Source organism: Adiantum capillus-veneris, chromosome 3 (genome assembly GCF_014529385.1).
Source record: "Adiantum capillus-veneris isolate H3 chromosome 3, ASM1452938v2, whole genome shotgun sequence".
Lineage (NCBI taxonomy): Eukaryota > Viridiplantae > Streptophyta > Polypodiopsida > Polypodiales > Pteridaceae > Adiantum > Adiantum capillus-veneris.
Window position 1 is genome coordinate 172,406,925 of NC_140933.1, and position 20,047 is coordinate 172,426,971.

The 20,047-nt window shown below is 43.7% G+C and overlaps 1 protein-coding gene across 3 annotated transcripts in view; it reads left to right on the forward strand.

The window, feature by feature from the left end:
- The window catches only part of LOC147462192 (NADH:ubiquinone oxidoreductase, 17.2kDa subunit), a 42,639-nt gene that overhangs the window by 13,965 nt on the left and 8,627 nt on the right, over window positions 1-20,047 (forward strand). For all 3 annotated transcript variants that reach the window (XM_086509595.1, XM_086509594.1, XM_086509596.1), the window contains 3 exons: window positions 2,352-2,378; window positions 2,476-2,564; window positions 2,682-2,791. In XM_086509595.1, the coding sequence (XP_086365721.1) occupies window positions 2,352-2,378; window positions 2,476-2,564; window positions 2,682-2,791 (226 nt within the window). The remainder of the gene's footprint in view (window positions 1-2,351; window positions 2,379-2,475; window positions 2,565-2,681; window positions 2,792-20,047) is intronic.

Below are 20,047 nucleotides of genomic sequence, written 5' to 3' on the forward strand. Positions count from 1 at the left end.
TCTTGGATTTCAGATGGAAATACCCGAATTGGGACGTTGGCAATGGTAGTTCAGGGCCACCGTGTATAGGGACATCTTGCCCTTCACTCTCTGTGTCCATTCAATTACTCAAGTTATTTGAAGTGAAAAAGTGTTCCCAAGTTTGCAGATTTGTGGTTTCTCTGTGTCTTCGGTCAGTTCACTCGTTGGAAGTGATCACAACAAGCAGTAGTAAATTCAATAAAACTAGGGAGCTTAAATGCACACTTACTGTTTAACTTAGTAACACACTAATTTGCTGTTTATATCTTTAGTGCTTTTAGTATTTTTCCTCTTACTACTGGCTCCTACTGGCTCTCAAAAAAGGAAATTCAATAAGTTTCCATATCCCCTTCGAATATTCTTGCCATATTCAGCCATACTATGTATCTCCTCCCCGCCATCTGCTCACGCACCTGTCGCCATTCCTCCGCTCTCCTCTCTGCAAACCTCACGTGCACAAGTCCTCCTCGCACGTTGGGTTGGGAGCATTTGCTCGTGTCAAGTCACCGCCTAATCTCTCTTCACGCCTCCCACCCCCACCCCTCCCCTCCCCTCCTCTCCTCCACTTTCATCAGCTTCTTGCCCTGACCAGTAGCTTCTTGCCCTGAAACTGTCCGTTGTCATCCTACGTAGGTCTCCAAATTCTCTGAGTGCAGCCAGGACACAAAGGCATCCACCACTCGGCTGCACGCATTGCCAGAGAGAGAGAGAGAGAGAGAGAGAGAGTTTTCCATAATTGAACTGGGTTTTTATTTTTTTGAACTGGCATGCAAAGAGATAGAGAGGGACGACAAGGCAGGTCGAGCGTTCTTCATGCAGAGGCAAGCTGCAGAGGAGACGATTCGTGAGAGAGAGAGAGAGAGAGAGAGAGAGAGAGAGAGAGAGAGAGAGAGAGAGAGAGAGAGAGAGAGAGAGTGATGAAAAAGGAAACAAACGTCCTGCTTCCACGTGCCCTAATCCCCTTTTCCTTCTGTCTCACCGCCGCGTTGCCCAATTCCTTGGTATCATGTTTGATTCTTCATAATTTATGATTTTATGTGATTGGGTGCCCCATACTTGACAAGTGCTAGCCTTTATCATGGCTGAGTATGCCCATCACCTTTGGAGAGTGATAGAAACTCAGTTCGTTGGTTTTATAGAGTATGTTAAAATCATGAATGAACTCTATACAATCTCGCACCTACTCTTGGACAGTCATGACGTGAGTAAGGATGTCATATTTGTTGTCCAAGCTATACATGATAAAGTGATAATCTTATTCTTTCTCTTTGGACAAAGAGCGAAGTTAAGGTCGCATATTGTCAAGTTTTAAACTCTGTACTTCTTTGGTTATGTTTTACCTCTTTTAGTTTTAGATAGGTTTGTAGTAGTAATCAATTCTAGTATTTAGCTTACATTAGGATTTAAGAATTTGTTCTTTTAGAAGCTGTGGTAAGGAGCCTAATGAAGCCTTTTTGATGTCTTATCCTTGTTAGTTTAGAGTTGAGTACTTGCTTCAAGTTTTAGTCAAGTAAGCATCTTATCTTATTTTGCTTATGCCTTTTCTAAAAGCATTTTTAAGTGAATATTGGTTTGTTTTTATCTAGTTTTGTTTAGTAACAAATAAAGTGATTTAGTTTTCCTTTTTCTTGTGTCCCTTGCTTTTCTATTTGCGTCAATGTTTTAACCTCTCTTAAAATTTGTAAGTTTAGACTATTTTGATCTTATGAAGGTATATATAAAATCTTGAAAGCAGTTGTGCTTTTGAGCAATCGTAAAGCAAGGGTCTAGTGCCTTTAAATTTGTGGCGAGGGGTGAGCCATATGACTTAGTAGGCATGAGTGTGCTCACACAGGTAGTTGTGCACACAACTCGAGGCAATAAAATGAAGTGCGGCAAGGGACGCCTTTTTGTAATGCGAGGGGCTAGTGCATTTGAGTGGGGAACTTTGCTCCATTCTGTTTCGTCTCTTGTGTTCTCTTTTACTTCAAGTTTGCGGTTTTCAATCTGGTTGTGGTGGTGGTGTTCATCTCTCTCTCTCTCTCTCTCTCTCTCTCTCTCTCTCTCTCTCAATCAGCTCTATTGTTCGTTTTTAGGATACCTAGAGGACACACACACGTGTACATTATTCTGTCTTATAGCCTGACTTTGGCCTCTAGAAGACATTGATAAAGCTTTCTTTATTTCTTTCTTGTGTGTGTGTGTGTGTGTGTGTGTGTGTGTGTGACACATGCAAACACGTATGTGTGCACTCACATTTGCACCCACACCGCCTTTATGTCCATATGATGGAGTTCAATCTAATCATATTTTGGGGATATCTAAACTTGACCTGTGATGGAGCTTTTCAGGGCAACTCTTCGAGATGGCAATCTGATGTAAGATTCCAATCCACCATTCTTTACTACATGTTTCTTGAACAGAAATGCCTAATTTTTTTGAAAGTTACTAATGTTTGCTTATGCCAATTATTAGGGAGGCTGCGTTGCATAGTCGAGGAGCAACACTTGTTGGAGTGGACAAGTTCGGAAACAAGTACTACGAAAAGTTAAACGCACAGTATGGTAGGTTGCCCCTTGTCCAAGAGCTTACTTGATACGAAATATTGTTTTATTGCAAACTTGAGGTAAACTTAAATTGTTTGTGTCAAAGAAAAGACTGATATGGTCTTGACATGCCAGGGAGGCATAGGTGGGTTGAATATGCTGATTTGAATAACTATGATGCATCAACTGTGCCACCAGAATGGCATGGCTGGCTGCATTATATTACAGACCGTAAACCTGAGCAGGTCAGAGTTTTCATTTCTTTTAGGATGTTTGTTGATTGTGTTCAAAAATATCAATCATCTTTGCATCGAGATGGTCAGGCATGATTTCTGGTTTTGGATCGGATTGAGTCATAAAGTTAAGCATTGTAAGATGTCTGAGGTGAATTTCTTCAAGTAGGAGCGTCCTTTTTAGGGTTTTTTAAAGCGTATATGTAGTCTCTCAGTTGCATGGAATTATTTTAATACTTCTCTGACCCTTCTTATACTCAATCAGAACTTTTCTATGTTATGAATGTACATGCATCTATTTCTTGAGGCCCTTGCAGATAATCGGCTCCAAGTTTTGATAATGTCAACTTAAGGCTTTACAATTGGCCTGATTGTGCTTTCATACAGCTGTGTCACTCCTGGTAGACATGATTTAAAGAGAATGTTTTGTGCCATGTTCACATTGCTGACTTTCCATCCTGAAAGCGGAGAGCAAGCTTTTGGCATTTGATGTTGGAGTCCCCACTATTTGATAAACTTTTCAGAAGCATGCGAAATTGACCAATTCCTTTTCTAACCCACTTCTTAACATTAAAGAGCTCTTCGAATAGAAGCGATTCTTTTTTTTCATTACTCAAAGACATCTAAATCGAAGATTGCATTTTGTTGATGAAAGGACCTTGGACGATGAATTTTGCACTCTATTTATGTTGCCCTCCATAACTGGGAAGTAAGAGTGAAGAGTCAAAAATTGGAAAGTAAGCTTTCAAAATTCTCTTCCAACCACTTAGCCTTCGTGATTCACGATGTGGACCTCTCTTTTGTTGAAGTGCTTGTTAGCAGGTAGCCATTTGCCATAGCTGAGGGTTCACAGTAATGAAGAGAGGAGGGCTCTTACCCTTGCATTATCTCTGTGGGGTGCTGCTTTCAAGTGTTAGCCTTCCCATCTTGACACCTATTTTCAGCAGAATATTTTGTGCTCTTTTTGCTCACGTGCTCTGATTGCTCGACACTTCTGATGGTGTTGCAGTTGATGGTGTCCATTCCCTTCTACACCGTTCCTGTCGTTCCTTCTCCATGCTGCTTGTGCCCTAGCGTTTGTCTGCATAATCCTTTTTCTTTCTCTCTCTTTGCTTTAGGCTAGGTTTTCATTTTAGTTTTTGTTTCTGTACTCCATGTCCTTTCCTGCTTTTCTTGGCCTTGTGTTGGGTGGGGGTATTTTGGTTTCTGTTTGCGTCTGTGTTTCTCTTTGTTTCTTTTGTACCTTGTTTCCCCTGTCTAATTGTTCTTTTGATGGTCAGAGTGGGAAGGATGGTGGTGTGGTGGTTTGTGGGAAAATGAGGTTTTGGGAATCCTCTCCTGTTGCACTGGCAAGTCGCTGGTGAGGCGGTAAATTGACATCAAACACAGAAGTGAAAAGTGCACACACTTTAGCTTGAAAGAGTGTAGGAGGCGAGACACGGAAGAGCGTAGCTGTCTACCAAGATGCTTTTGAACTAAGTTAGATGCCCCACACTGCACTTGTTTAAATATTGATGATCACACTGCCGGGGAGTCACTTTGCAAGTGATCTGCCAAAAGTTACCCCCTAATCCTCCTTATAAAGGCACGCAGGTGCAGAAGCAACTGATAAGAAAAGCTGACGTTCAAAATCCCTGACGTCTCTGAAAGTCAACACTTTCAATAACTGCCTGGAAAAGCAGACCCCTCGTCCGCACTGCCACGTCAACACCCCAGATTTTTGCAGCATTTCCTACCGCGAAATGCGGGCACTGTATGATTGGTAGGGCTTCATTCCAGTCCTGCTCTCATGCGGCCGCTGCTCTCCTCTCATGATGCCATGTCATCACTTTGTGACATACCCCCCCCTCAAGAGAAGGCTATTGGCCTTGCAAAACAGACAGTAAACAGTAAACTAGGTCACTTCTTGCAAACATGCATTTGAATACCCAAATATGCGCTAGCTCAAAGAACACTTGGTCACTGAACAATCAACAATCACTTTCATGTCTTTATTTCAATCGAGATCTCAGAAATGAATTGTGATCGTTGCGAATTATTTAGCCATCACATCCGGATCCCACCAATCTCTAGCAGATGTCTAGATTGACTAAATCTCATCATATTCGTGAATCGTATCAATAATCACCTAACCAGTGAGAACGGAGACAAATATTCTATAGACATTTCACCTCACAGACTCAAACAAACACACATTTGTAAGTCTAAACCGAGCAATCAAGTAGTTCTAAGGAAGACCAACCATAACATCACATATCATGACAAACAATCTAGTTTCATATCATAGCAGTCACTTGGCAGAGCACTGTCAGCACGAGTACCCCCAAAATGTTGAAGACAAATGGGTTGACTCTATCTCAAGCAGTCGGAATGTGTGACAAAGGAGTGGAGGGGATCCTCTCTTTTGCAACATGCACTGCAACAGATTCAACCTGCTAAATGGACGTGCACTTTTGGAATAATTGCAGCTAAACAAAAGCCTCAAGTGAAAGCTTTAGTATTTGAGGAGTATCTGCCAAGTCGTCCTCCACCATCCACTTTGCATCAAGAACAGGGTAGTTTGCGAACTTGACTAAGTACTTTCGGACCAACTTTCCCTTCACTTTTCTTTCCTTGTGTGCTAGGATTTGCTAAGGTAAAAGAATCTCCTCAGTTTCTTCTACCTCCTTGCCCTTGGCACCTCAACTTGGAAAGATCATAGCAGACTCGTTTTGTGAATCTTCCAAGTATTTGGTAACTTCAGTTGAACTTAGTTGAAGGAGTCATTGTTGATTCTCTCTTAAATCACCCTTAGCTTTGGGGAAAGCTTCTGCTGTTAGGTGTAGCTGAATGAATGTTGAACTTTGCTCAAGATGAGTGCTCCGAACTGTGCTCAAGGTTCCTTGTTCTTAGGGAAGGGTGTCACAAAGTGATGACGTGGCTATGGACAGCAGAAACCCTAATTTTTGCCTGAAACCCTAAAATTCCTGCAAACCCTAATTTCTGCCAGAAACCCTAATTTCTGGAAATCGCGGAGGCATTTTTTATTTTTTTTTTGGTGTGGTTTTGAGTGACGCAAATCTTGCCTTTTCTCTACGCAATGAGAAAAAGAGAGAATGCTTTTGCTTTCAAGTTTTGACTCTCTGTGAGAGAGAGAGAGCATTTGCTTTGGATTTGAAGCTTTTGGGGCTCTGCTTTTGGCATCCCTTGTAAACATTTAAATAAGTGGTTTGGGCCTTCACTTCTTAGAGCATCTGGACGCAGAGTCTGAGAGTGAAACCCACTTTGAACTGATTAATATAAAAGGAAATACTGAAAGGGGCGCTAGTCTTTGGGGCCAATATCTCTAGGCACGGAACTTCGCCGGGCCAGTGCAAATCTATTGTGATCTGTGAATTGTTTTGAAGTGGTTATTTGGTGCTGTCGCGATTGATTCTTGACTTGGAGTGTCCAAGTCTGTTACAGTGGTATCAGAGCACGGCCGATTTCTCTTCTATGGGAAATCCGATTCCCAAATTTTTTTTTTCCGTGGCACCTATGGCTTCACGTAAGGATCAGTCGACTCCCTCTGCATCTGGAGATGCGGGCAGGGATCGCAACGAAGATTCCGGCAGAGTATGGCCCGCCTCGGCCTACTCAGGCGGAGCAAAGAGAGATGAAGCGTCGTCAATTGATCGGCGATGCAATAAAGATGATGCTCAGTTTTGCGAAGGATCCGAAATTGGCAAAATATATGAGCGAGACTTCTTTTCAGGAAGTGTATGCACATTGGCAGAAAACCTCTACACCACCCCTGAAACCCGCTCTTAAGAAACCTTCTGATCACAAACAGTACTCAGAGAAGGAATTATAAGAGGTGGTTGATGCACGGATTGCTCAGCTTTTTGACGCGCAAAAGAAAGCCAAAAAGCACGGCAAAAAGCAGAAGAAAAGCACTGACTTCTCGGGATATTTGGGTCGTCCGTCGACTTTTGACAAGGCAAAGAAACGGAAGAAGCGTGTTCAATTTGAAGGAGTACCCAGTTCTTCTTCTTCTTCTTCTTCATCTGACAGTTCTTCTAGCTCTTCAAATTCGAGCGAAGAAGACAGAAAAGGTAAAAAGCGAAGCAAGAAACAAAGCTTCGGAAAGGGCAAGAAAAGGCAAAGAAGGCTACATCTCGCCCAGAGACTGACTGTTCTACTGAGGACTCGTCTACAGACAGCTCAGATTCCAATGACGGAAACTTTTATGCGAACAAGAAGATTTTTTACAAAGCCAACCAGTATGACTTTCTCGAAGGAAGGTAGCCGCTCGATCAAGTTTGATACTTTTTCAGGATACTCAGATGCTTCGAAGGCTTTGTCTTTTATACATAAGTTTGACATCGCTTTCGCGGGAGGACGCTATTTAGAGCACTCCAAGATTCGGAGAGCTACCTCTTACTATAAGGGGAATGCTCGTACTTGGTGGTCCACGCTTCTTTTAAACAAGACTGCGCCAATTAAATGATTGAAATTTAAGAAGCTTTTTATTTCTTCTTGGTTGACGCAAGAATATGAACGAGATATACGAGCTGCTTGGAACCATCTTCGGATGACCAAGAAAGATACAATCAATGCTTACTGTGAAAGATTCTGGAGCTCTTTTCTACCCGCCTCTTCATTCAAGAAGATCTCGTTCAGAGAATAGATTGAGCGGTTCACCTTGGGTCTACCTACAGAGATTCGAGATCACTGCTTGGAACAAAAGTCAGCTTCTATTCAGGAGTTGATGAGTCATGCGAAGCGGGGCTTTGCCATTCACTCTGGTAGTCTGACCTACCCCACAGATGAGACCATGACACAACGAGCCGAACAGACTTATGGGAATGAAAGTAGAAAGAAAAAGAGCAACCCAGAGAAAAAGGATGCACGACTCAAGCTTACTCCCGAGGAGAGAGCTCGCTTCATCAGAGAGGGGAAGTGCTTTGGATGCGGGGAACATGGACATATCTCCGCGAAGTGCCCTAAAAAGGCACAGAAAGAACAAAATGATAAAGACGACGACTGGCCTGAGAGTTCGAGAGCAGCTGAGGAACGTGGGCAGATAGAAAAGCAGAACTGGTACCACATGGCGTGGGACCTGCACCGAATCTAATGAATGAAAGTACAAACTTTGCCGCTTTTGGGACAAAGTGAAGGATCAGGAAGCTCTTTTGAAGGAGCCAAGGCCAACTTCTTTTCACTTGGAATTGGCCGCTCGATTTGGAATTACGCCCGACTGACTGACGCCACAGGCGGAGGTAGTCCGACTGGCACTTGGATGGGATGTTGCCATTACTGCGAGCATTGGCAAACTTCGTTTGCAATGACAGGGGTGTTCAGGGCACGCGAGTGACGTTCTACTAAGGATCCCTTGGTACCACAAGAACTACGCCGTGGTTGACTACCGGGCCGAGAAACGACTTTGACAAATGAAGGGTTCAGAGATTGTACTTGATGAACTTCGGTTTTCTTTACTTATTCTTATGGGAGAGACCTGAACGATTGGATAAAGGTTGAATATGTTTTGACTTGATCAAAAGAATGCCAAGATTTTTCTCCACACTCATGCCGATTGCTTTTTAGAGGGCCTGAAGATCATACCATTGATGTGATACCTTGAAGCACACCACCGAACCGGCCACTTGAGCGTGTGAGCCGAGTACAGACTGAAAAGATTATGAGCCAAGTGAAAGACCTTTTAGAAAAGGGTCTTGTCTAGCATAGTACTTCACCGTATTGCTCTCCACTGTTGTTGGATTTGAAGAAAGACGGATCTTGGAGAATGTGCATCGATTATAGAGCTCTCAACAAAATCACCATCAAGAACAGATTTCCGATTCCTAGGATCAATGATATACTCGACAAGTTACTGGGATCCTCGTGCTTCAGTAGGATTGACCTGAAGAGTGGATATCATTAGATCCGAATCACGCCGGAAGAAGTCTACAAGACAGCCTTTCGGACGACTTTTGGGTTATTTGAGTTTTTGGTGATGCCTTTTGGCTTAACCAATGCTCTTGCGACATTTAACCGGATGATGGACAATATTTTTCGAGAGTACAGGCTATTTGTTGGCACTTTCTTTGATGATATCATTGTTTTCTCCAAGAATGAGGCAGAACACATAGATCATCTGCTTCAGAGATACACTTTTTTGGGATACTTTGTCTTAGCAGCAGGAGTGCAAATGGATCCGGCCAAGATAGACACTACCCGTGATTGGCCCGATTTGAAGAATGTCCATGAAGTTGAAAGCTTCTTGGGAGTGTGTTCGTACTACAGAGGGTTCATTCGAAAGTTTGCAGAGGTTGCTTCCCCTTTGCATATTCTTGATACAAAAAGGAGTCCCTTTCTCGTGGGGATCCACAGAGGTGACTGCCTTTCAGACATTGAAAGAGAAATTGACTACAGGACCAGATTTGACTTTGTCGGACTTGCAAAAGTCATTTGAAGTATTTTGTGATGCTTATGGTCGTAGTCTGGGTGCGGTCTTGATGCAAGAAGGCCATGTCATTGCTTACGAGAGCCGATTGTTCTCTAGGCCGGAGATGACAGCATTGATTTATGAGAAAGAGCTTTTGGTGGTTATCCATGCTCTTACTCAGTGGCGGCATTACCTACTCGGAGCGGATTTTACTGTCTTTACAGACCATCAGAGTTTGCGCTACTTCTTGTCACAGAAGCAGCTTTCGGAAAAGCAGATGCGGTGGGTGAACATCTTGTCATAGTTTCACTTCTAGATTGTCCATGTGCAAGGACAAAAGAATGTGCTGGCAGATGCTTTGTCTTGGAAGCTGTTGGTTCTGGCTATTTCCGCGATACATCATAGGAGCTTCGAGGATATGGTAGATCAGTATGCCAGAGATATAGATTTTGCAGATATTTTCACACGGATACGGGATGGGGAGACAATAGCTGGATACTCCCTTCGGGAAGGCTACTTGATGAGAAAGACTATGTTGTGCATTACACAGCCGTTGCGGGAAAAGGTTATGATTGAATGCCACCGTCCACCTTTTACGGGTCACCGCGGCATTGCTACCACCATGAAGGGGTAGAGAGATACTTCTTTTGGCCGAGACTCAACAAGGATGTGGAAGAGTTTGTGCGCAGTATGCGAGAAGGTCAAGTTTGACAGGCATAAGGCACAGGAATTGTTACAGCCTTTACCCATACCCACCCGCCCCTGGGAAAATATTGAAATGGATTTCATTTTTTATCTCCCGAGAACACAAAATGATCACGATGATTTTCCGATTACATGGCACGTCTGAGACGATTGTCTCCGATAGAGACCCCAGATTTATGAGTTTGTTTTGGAAGGCAATTTGGGAGAACATTGGCACGCGGTTGCAGTTCTCATGATCGTTCCACTTGCAGACTGACGGGCAATCTGAGATTGCCAATTCAGTGGTTTTAGATTTATTGAAGTCTTGTATCTCGGATCAGAAGACTCAATGGGAAAAGAACTTACCTTTGGTGGAATTTGCCTACAATAACAAGATACACTCTTCGACGGGGAAGACGCCATTTGAGATTGTTGAAAGTGCTGTGAAGGTTCCATCCTTCCTGAGCACGAAAAATAAGATATTTGAAGCGGATGAATATTCGCGAGATTTGGATACAGCTTTTGCCAAGGTTCGCAAGACTTTGCAGAAGTCTCAAGAACAACAGGAAAAGGCAGTGGATTGCCATTGTCGTGACATGAAATTGAAGGAGGATGATTGGGTGCTCTTACGTTTTGAGAAGGCATGCCTACGAAAGAAAAAGGGAAAAGAGAGGCTTTTTCCAAAGCTTAGTATGCGATACTACGGACCTTTCCAGATCACTGAAAAGATAAATGATGTCTCCTTCCGATTGAAACTGCCAGATACTTGGAGGATTCACAATGCATTCCATGTGGGTCTCTTGAAACCCTTTAAGGGTGATGCCTGATGATGGGGAGCCTGATGAGCAACCCGAAGTGGAAGAAAATGAGGAGACCCTTGTTCTTGAACAAATTTTGGAACATAGGGATACGAAGAAAGGTAAAGTCCGAAGGCGGTTCTTGGTTAAGTTCAAGAACTTTCCTGCATTTCATGCGAAGTGGATGGAGGAGGAGGACCTAGCAGATTGTAACAAACTGCTGACGTGTCAAAGCCTAAAGAATGGAGCCAACTTATAGATGTGGCCGAGGAGCCTAAACCCTAAGAAGAACAAGTAACAGAAGAAGTGTCACAAAGTGATGACGTGGTTGCCCGAGAGCAGAAAACCCTAACCCTAATTTCTGCCAAAAACCCTAACTGTTGAAACCCTAATTCCAAAAAACCCTAACTGTTGAAACCCTTATTCTGAAAACCCTAACCCTAAAACCTGCAAACCCTAATTCTGAAAACCCTAACCCTAAAACTGCAACGCTGGCATGATGACGTGGCAGGCTGTACAGATTTCCGTGATTTACACTGGCAGCTTTTGGCATTGCTTTTTGGCTAGAAGCTTTTGAGTTTGAAAGCTTTTCATGTAAACTGCTTTTTGGACTAGAAGCTTTTGATTTTGAAAGCTTTTCATGTAAATTGCTTTTTATGCCAAGGGCCTTTAAATATGAGGCTAGGGCTCATTCTCTGGCATGCTTCCTGGAGAAGGTGCAGAGTCTGGAGTACCTTCTTGTACTTTGATGATGCAATATAAAGAAATACCGAAAGGGGCGCCAAGGTTTGGGGCCAATACTCTCTAGGGTGGAATTCCGCCACTCCGTGTCGCGTGTCGTCTCTCTTTCAGTTCAGTTGTTATTGAAGTGCTAAAAGTCTGTTCAGTCTGTTCTTTTCTATTGGCACGTGGTGTCCGCCTTGTGACAGTGGTATCAGAGCATCAGGCGTGTGCTTTTCTGAAAGCATACCGGTCCTACAAAAGAGCAGACAAAGCTTTTGGAATTTTATCTGAGGTATCTTCGCCCTCCAACCTGGACTTATCAGCCACTCCCACCCTTACTTCATCGCGCATCTAGCGCGCTCTCTTCTTCACCGCTCATGTCTTACAGGGCATAAGCCAATTAAGATCACTTGCAAGAGAAGGATCCAGATTTGTTTCAAGTCACTGTTTTTCTCAGAAGCAGTGCTATGCAGATGTTGATGTCTACAGCTACCAGGCAGCATACTCCAAGTACTTGGCAAGCTTTCAAGAAAATTTTTTACCCGAAGTTATATGGTTTCTGACATCTTCCTTTGGAGTGTAACTTCTAGCAGAGTGGGGTATCCTGAAATGCTTGCCATGGAAACCCTAGCAAACTATAACTTGGAATTTCTCGATATCTCCCAGTAGATGTCTCTTCACGACAGATGACCTTGGAGGTTCGGTGTGATTGCTATCTCTTGGGACTACCATCGCCGCTAAAGAAACACTGTTTGTCCAAGAGCTGACGGACCATGCTGTGCTCGGCTACGACCTCTTGGAAGGAACCTAACCCTAATTTTTGGTGCAGGTTTCAAGATGGAAAGTTAGTCGGCTTTTCGAGCTTGACTGATGTCGAGATTGCTTTTTAAGTTTGTGTTCTATTTGATCTTGTTTGGTGATCCTGTTTGGAATTTGTTTGAAATGGATGGTATCTGTTTTGAACCTGTCATGGTGCCGATTTGAAATGTTTGACTCTGGTTTCAATACTGGTTTCATTGATTGGTGATTTTTACTCCGGAGTGGAGGAGTGAGAAATACTGCCTTGATATTGTTTGAACCTCGGAACGATGCAAGCCGATGCTTGGGGAGCGTTTCGTTGTATACTAGAAAACCTCCGAACGACGCAGGCCGATGTGTGGGGAGCGTTTGGTTGTATGCTTGAACCTCCAAGTGACGTAGATCGCGGTCTGGGGAGCGTTTGGTTGTACAGTCCTCTGAGCTCATGGCCTGGACCTTTTTAGGTTATTTGCGGGGCGAGTGACGAGGTAGTCGTTGAGTAGCTTCATACCGCAGACCGTTTGTCTCGAGGGAGTGCTCAGCGGCTCCGTTTGTTGTGTCTTGTAACATGCATATGTAAGCATTTGTGTTGCATTGTGATGTGCCAATTACTGAATATTCCTAATTGGATGAGATTACCTGGGTATGTAATTTTAGTGCATCAAGACACCCGTGGAAGATCAATACGGTCTGGGTATGATGGCTAATTTTACTATGCCGGAATATCAAGAGTTCCGATATGGACGAAAGGAGAAGCTAACTCCTTGATCAAAAGAGCAGAAAGGAGAAGCTAACTCCTTAATAAAGAGAGCAAACTGATTGTCCCTCGGAATGACCCTCGGGAATTTTTGAGCAAACTTGAGTTGTTTTGCAGATATGCTGTAATCGAGGACGATTACTCTCTTTCACGAAGGGGAGATGTAACAAACTGCTGACGTGTCAAAGCCTAAAGAATGGAGCCAACTTACAGATGTGGTCAAGGAGCCTAAACCCTAAGAAGAACAAGTAACAGAAGAAGTGTCACAAAGTGATCACGTGGTTGCCCGAGAGCAGAAAACCCTAACTGCTAAAACCCTAATTCCAAAAAACCCCAACTGTTGAAACCCTAATTCTGAAAACCCTAACCCTAAAACTGCAACGCTGGCATGATGACATGGCAGGCTGTACGGATTTTCGTGATTTACACTGGCAGCTTTTGGCATTGCTTTTTGGCCAGAAGCTTTTGAGTTTGAAAGCTTTTGTAAATTGCTTTTTGGACCAGAAGCTTTTGATTTTGAAAGCTTTTCATGTAAACTGCTTTTTAGGCCAATATGAGGCTAGGGCTCATTCTCTGGCATGCTTCCTGGAGAAGGTGCAGAGTTTGGAGTACCGGCTTGTACTTTGATTATGCAATATAAAGAAATACCGAAAGGGGTGCCAAGGTTTGGGGCCAATACTCTATGGGGTGGAATTCCGCCACTCCGTGTTGCGTGTCGTCTCTCTCTTTCAGTTCAGTTGTTATTGAAGTGCTAAAAGTCTGTTCAGTCTGTTCTTTTCTATTGGCACGTGGTGCCCGCCTTGTGACACAGATACTCCTCGGATTGTGAAACTTTACCTCGATGTTTTGGTTTAGCATAGTCTACTCCAAATGGAACCCAGAAATTCAGCTTGGCTGAAGATATGGTGCAGTGGGATGCACAAGAGGGGAGTTACTTCGCTCCTTTGTCAACAGATGCTTTGATTTTGATACTAAAGTCATTGATGTCTCTTTGAGCTTCAGGGATACTGAGAGCTGACAGTATTGTGCTAGATGACTTTATGAAATGGAATTCCTGATAATGATACTGATTTGTTCTTGACTTCTTTTGAGTGCAGGAACTGATAGACGAAATGACTGTAGCATTTTGGTTTGATTGATCTCGAATAGACATGGTTGCAATAGGGGTTAGTCAATCGGACATCGATGAGGTCCCGATTGGACCTAGATGTGATTGCTAGCTCCGAATGAATGTTGAATGTCATGTGATGTCCTGTGATGTCTGGTGATGTCCTGTGATGTGACTGTCGATTTTGTACATGTGCTAGATGTGTGTTCCTAGTACGTAGGTACTAACAGTCAGTGTTTGCTAAGACGGTTTATGGCTTTTGTCGGTTTTGCATGCGTAATTGCGGTCGATTACAATGCTTTCAAGAGGGGGTAATGTCACAAAGTGATGACGTGGCTACGGACAACAGAAACCCTAATTTCTGCCAGAAACCCTAATTTCCGGAAATCGCAGAGGCGGTTTTTTTTTTTTTTTTTTTTGGTTTTGAGCGACGCAAATCTTGCTTTTTCTCTACGCAATGAGAAAGAGAGAATGCTTTTGCTTTCAAGTTTTGACTCTTTGTGAGAGAGAGAGAGCAGTTGCTTTTGATTTGAAGCTTTTGGGGCTCTGCTTTTGGCATCCCTTGTAAACATTTAAATAAGTGGTTTAGGCCTTCACTTCTTAGAGCATCTGGACGCAAAGTCTGAGAGTGAAACCCGAGCCACTCTCTTGTACTTTGAACTGATTAATATAAAAAGAAATACCGAAAGGGGCGCCAGTCTTTGGGGCCAATATCTCTAGGCACGGAACTCCGCCGGGCCAGTGCAAATCTATTGTGATCTGTGAATTGTTTTGAAGTGGTTATTTGGTGCTGTCGCGATTGATTCTCGACTTGGAGTGTCCAAGTCTGTTACAAAGGGAGAGCCTTCCGTTCCTTTAATGAGAGTGCAATGGACACAAACAAAGTGCATGGACACTGTGCGTGAAGGTGCATGAGACTGAGAGATAGAGAGAGAAGAGAATACGACACCAGAATGTTGTCAAACCCTCCTCCGAAGGCCCCACTCTCTATGGCGAGAGCGGTCTATTTATGATTGCACAAATCTCTACAATGCTTGGACTTGCCGACGATGTTGACGACGACGACGACGATGACGGACAGGCTGAAATCTAAGAATGCTAAGGGCTGAAATCTGCAAATCTTTATCTGCTGAATTCTGACTCTAGGTTGATGACGATGTCGATGGCGATGATGCGACGACGACGCGCTGAAAAAGCAGATGCTGAAATCTGCGTTTTCCGGGCTGAAACTGCGAACTTTGCGGGATATGATCGTGCGGCGAGGATCTGTTGCGGGAAGGTGAGATTTGCGAGGTTTGGGGGTTCTACTATGATGCTTGACTGCTGAAAACTGAAAACGCTGGTCTTCTTGTTGTTCTTGTCGCATCGGAACTGCTAAACGTTGAGTGTCTATGCTGCTCCAAAAACGCTAGGGCTGATCTCTGTCTTCTGTCTTCTGCTGCTGCCGGTTGTCCTGCAATGCAAAACGCTAGGCTGATCTGTTGTTCTAATGTCGCCGAGAATCTGCAAGTGCAAAAACGCCAGGTTGCCTGTGGATGAAATCGCTAGGTCCTTGCAGATGCAAAAACGCTAGCTCTGTGGTGGGTTCTGCTGAGAAGGTGCCTGTTGAACTGAGTTCCTGCTGCCTCTTCTCCAGAAAGTGCTAACGCTAGGTTTCTATTTATACAAACTTAGTAAATTTGCCCTACCTACTTTCCAACAAAAGTCACTTAAAAATAATAAGTGAAAAAGGTCAAAAATAGGAAAAATAGGTCTCTATGCATTGTAAAAATGCTCCTTATGGGTTGTGATGGAAATCTGATGATCATGCTGTGTGCAATCAGAGGATATGCATCTAACCTAAGTGTCTGGTCATGCACGGTCTGCGAACAGACTCACAAAAGTGCTAGATCACTTCCTATTCTAGACTGACTTGACTGAACTGAACCCTGGTCATGCTGTAGCTTGTCCACGGACACATAAGGTTGGATGTGTCACGTGAGATCCCCCTCCTTTTCAAAGTGAGGTACTAGTACCGAACTGTATGGCGTCGAGGGATCGCCAAGAGCATCCGGAATCCTCGAAAGGACTCTTCGCCGGGGCCCCCCACTCTGAGGTGTGGGTCGTGCGATACTTGAACTTCATAAAGGTTTGCAAAGCTTGCTTCTTTGGGCCGCGTCGAAAGCGACACAAAATCTTCTGTGGCTCCTTTCATGCTTCAACTTCGTCTAGAGTCATGCTTCTTCCTTCTTCAAGAATCTCCATGGCTGAAAATTCATGAAACCACATCCAACACAAAAACATGAACATACCTATTCCATGTAAAGTGACTGGAAAAATTCTATGCCTTTGAACAAAGTGTGCATGCAATGCAGATGAACATAGAGAGAGAGTGCCAAACCATTCATCAAACACACGCAAACAATGGGGTCGAATCTTGACATTCTGATCTAAATCAATCAACTGTGGCAATTCACAACGGAAATGCCCATGCTTGGTGCTCATACTTTCTTGCGCTCTTTCTACGAATGTGTTATGCCAAGGAAGAGACATGAATCTGACTTCCTTGAATGCAAACATTTTAGCTTTTCATGAAAAATCTGCATACATCCGTGCTCATTCATGAGTGAAACGTGCTCAACGTACCATATGTCATGCCTAGGAAAAGGGATCACATAAAGACGCTAACTAAAATACAGGAAACGATCACGAATGAAACACTCGAACAATGCGTGCTGACGAATCATTCGAACACAGAATACTTCCCGTGGGGGTTCTTTGGACCTCGACTCGAGAGCAAAGATCGGTTCGTCGTGATTGATCGAATCTTCTTGTGAGGGTTCTGTGGACCTCGACTCGAAAGCCAAGATTGGTTCTTTATGATTGATCGAATCTACAACGAGGTTAGCTTCACTAGAAAAAGTATCAACTAACACATCATCCTTGTGAGCAATCACATCATCTTCATGCAAATCATCATGCTTGTGAGAAAACACATCTTGATCATCATGCAAATCATCATGCAAATCATTGTCATGCAATTCTTCATGCTTATCGTTATCATTCAAATCATCATGCTTATCATCATGCAAATCATGTGTGTTATGCTTTGGAGAAAAAGAGATTGAAAGAGTCTCCTTCTCCTGAATCTTTTCAATCTTCGCGTGCACATTAGAAATGAGAGAGGAAGAATGAACAACTTTCTTGTGATCCAAGTCTGTTTTTCTTTCTGCGTACTTGCGATCAAATTCTTTGGCCTCCGAGCATAATTGCCAGTGCTCATGCTCCATGGTTGCCATTCTTGCTTGTGCCACGTTTTCATCATGTCCATCATCGTCTTACACCAAGCCTCCATAGGATCTGGTGCAATCCTTGACGTAGATGGGGAAGGAGGAGGGTCGGAAAAACCTCGTTCGTCGTCTCTCATGCTCATCACCTCCAAGTGAAGTATCCGTTCCGCTTCGAGTGATGACCATCTATTGAAGTCGTGGGTTCTTGTGGTTTTGGGTTCTTAAGTTCACGAGGAACTTGGGTTCTTGCGGGTCTTGGGTTCTTGAGGGTCTTGAGGTTCTTGAGGTTCTTCACGTTCTTGGGTTCTTCTTTCGCTTGCAATCTGTGTTAGAGAAGGATCTTCTCTTAACCCGAGTTCTGCTCTTTTCCGCGGGCGAACCCCTTGGCGGCCTTGCGCTCACACCAAGGTTGCTTTTTCCCACCTCATGTCGATTGGCCGGCCGCTAAGTGCACGGTCCGCTCTCAATGAGTGAAAAGAGAAACAAGGGGAGGCTGGACAAGCCCTTCTTTCTTGGGTTTCCTGTCACTCTTCAAAAACACGATTAGGAATCGACTCGCCCAAGAGGACTTGGGTTACGTGCGACTGCAACAAGCAAAAAAAATTATGTGGTTCTTTCCTTGAGTGATACAGAACACTGCCAAAGCTCTGATACCAATGTAAGGTGCAGCGGAATGAATGTTGAACTTTGCTCAAGATGAGTGCTCCGAACAAGGTTCCTTGTTCTTAGGAAAGGGAGAGCCTTCCGTTCCTTTAATGAGAGAGTGCAATGGACACAAACAAAGTGAATGGACAATGTGCGTGAAGGTACATGAGACTGAGAGATAGAGAGAGAAGAGAATACGACACCAGAATGTTGTCAAACCCTCCTCCGAAGGCCCCACTCTCTATGGCGAGAGCGGTCTACTTATGATTGCACAAATCTCTACAATGCTTGCCGACGATGTCGACGACGATGAGGACGATGACGAGACTGGCTGAAATCTGAGAATGCTAAGGGCTGAAATCTGCAAACCTTTATCTACTGAATTCTGACTCTATGTCGATGATGATATCGATGGCAACGATGCGACGACGACGTGCTGAAAATGCAGATGCTGAAATCTGCGTTTTCCGGGCTGAAACTGTAACAGACTTGGACACTCCAAGTGAAGAATCAATCACAACAGCACCAAATAACCACTTCAGAACAGTTCATAGTTCACAATAGATTTGCACTGGCCCAACGGAGTTCCGTGCCTAGAGATATTGGCCCCAAAGATTGGCGCCCCTTTCGGTATTTCTTTATGTATTAATCAGTTCAAAGTACAAGAGTGGTTCGGGTCTCACTCTCGGACTCTGCGTCTAGATGCTCTGCAGAGTGGGAGCCCGACTCACGCATTTAATTTACAAGGGATGCCAAAAGCAGAGCCTCAAAAGCAAAATTTCTCTCTCTCACAAGCTCTCTTGGGCTTTTAATAAAAAAATAAAGCAAAAGTATTCTCTCTCTCTCTCTCTCTCTCTCTCTCTCTCTCTCTCTCTCTCTCTCTCTCTCTCTCTCTCTATTTCCAATTGCGTAGAGCAAAAGCTGCTTTCCAGCGCGTGATTTCCGGGCAGTGCCATACGACGCACGTCATCATGTCAGCGCTTTTTTCGGGTTCAGCTTGCTGTCCTTTTTGGGTTAGGGTTTCTGCTGTTTTTAGGGTTTTTGGCAGATTTTAGGGCTTGCAGGTTTTAGGGTTAGGGTTTCCAGAATTAGGGTTTTCAGCAGTTAGGGTTTTTGGCAGAAATTAGGGTTAGGGTTTCTGCTCTTGGGTAGTCACGTCATCACTTTGACATACGCCCCTCTTGAAAGCATTGTAATCGCCCTCGATTACGCCTGCAAAACAGACAGAGGCCATAAACCGTCTTAGCAGACATTGACTGTTAGTACCTACATACTAGGAACACACATCTAGCACATGTACCAATCGACAATCACATCACAAGACATCACAGGACATCACATGACATTCAACATTCATTCGGATCTTAGACCATGATTTATTGGCAATGTAGCTAGCAATCGATCTAGATCCAATCGGGACCTCATCGATGTCCGATTGACTAACCCCTATTGCAACCATGTCTATTCGAGATCAATCAGACCAAAATGCTGCAGTCATTTCGTCTATCAGTTCCTGCACTTCAAAGAAGTCAAGAACAAATCAGTATCATAATCAGTTCTTGCACTTAAAAGAAGTCAAGAATAAATTAGTATCATAATCAGGAATTCCATTTCATAAAGTCATACAACAGAATACTGTCAGCTTTCAGTATCTCTGAAGCTCGAAGAGACATCAGTGACTCTAGTATCTAAATCAAGGCATCTGTTGACAAAGGAGCGGAGTAACTCCCCTCTTGTGCATTCAACTGCACTAGATCTCCGTCCAAGCTGAATTATGGGTTCCATTTGGAGTAGACTATGCTAAACCAAAAGCCTCGAGGTAAAGTTTCACAATCTGAGGAGTATCTGCCAGGTCCTCCTCCTCCATCCACTTCACATCCAATGCAGGATGTTCTTGAACTTGACCAAGAACCGCCTTCGGAATTTACCTTTCTTTGTATCCTTATGTGCCAAAATCTGTTCAGGAACAAGGATCTCCTCGTTTTCTTCCACTTGGGTTGCTCATCAGGCTCCCCATCATCAGGCACATCACCTTTAAAAGGTTTCAAGAGACTCACATGAAATGCATTGTGAATCCTCCA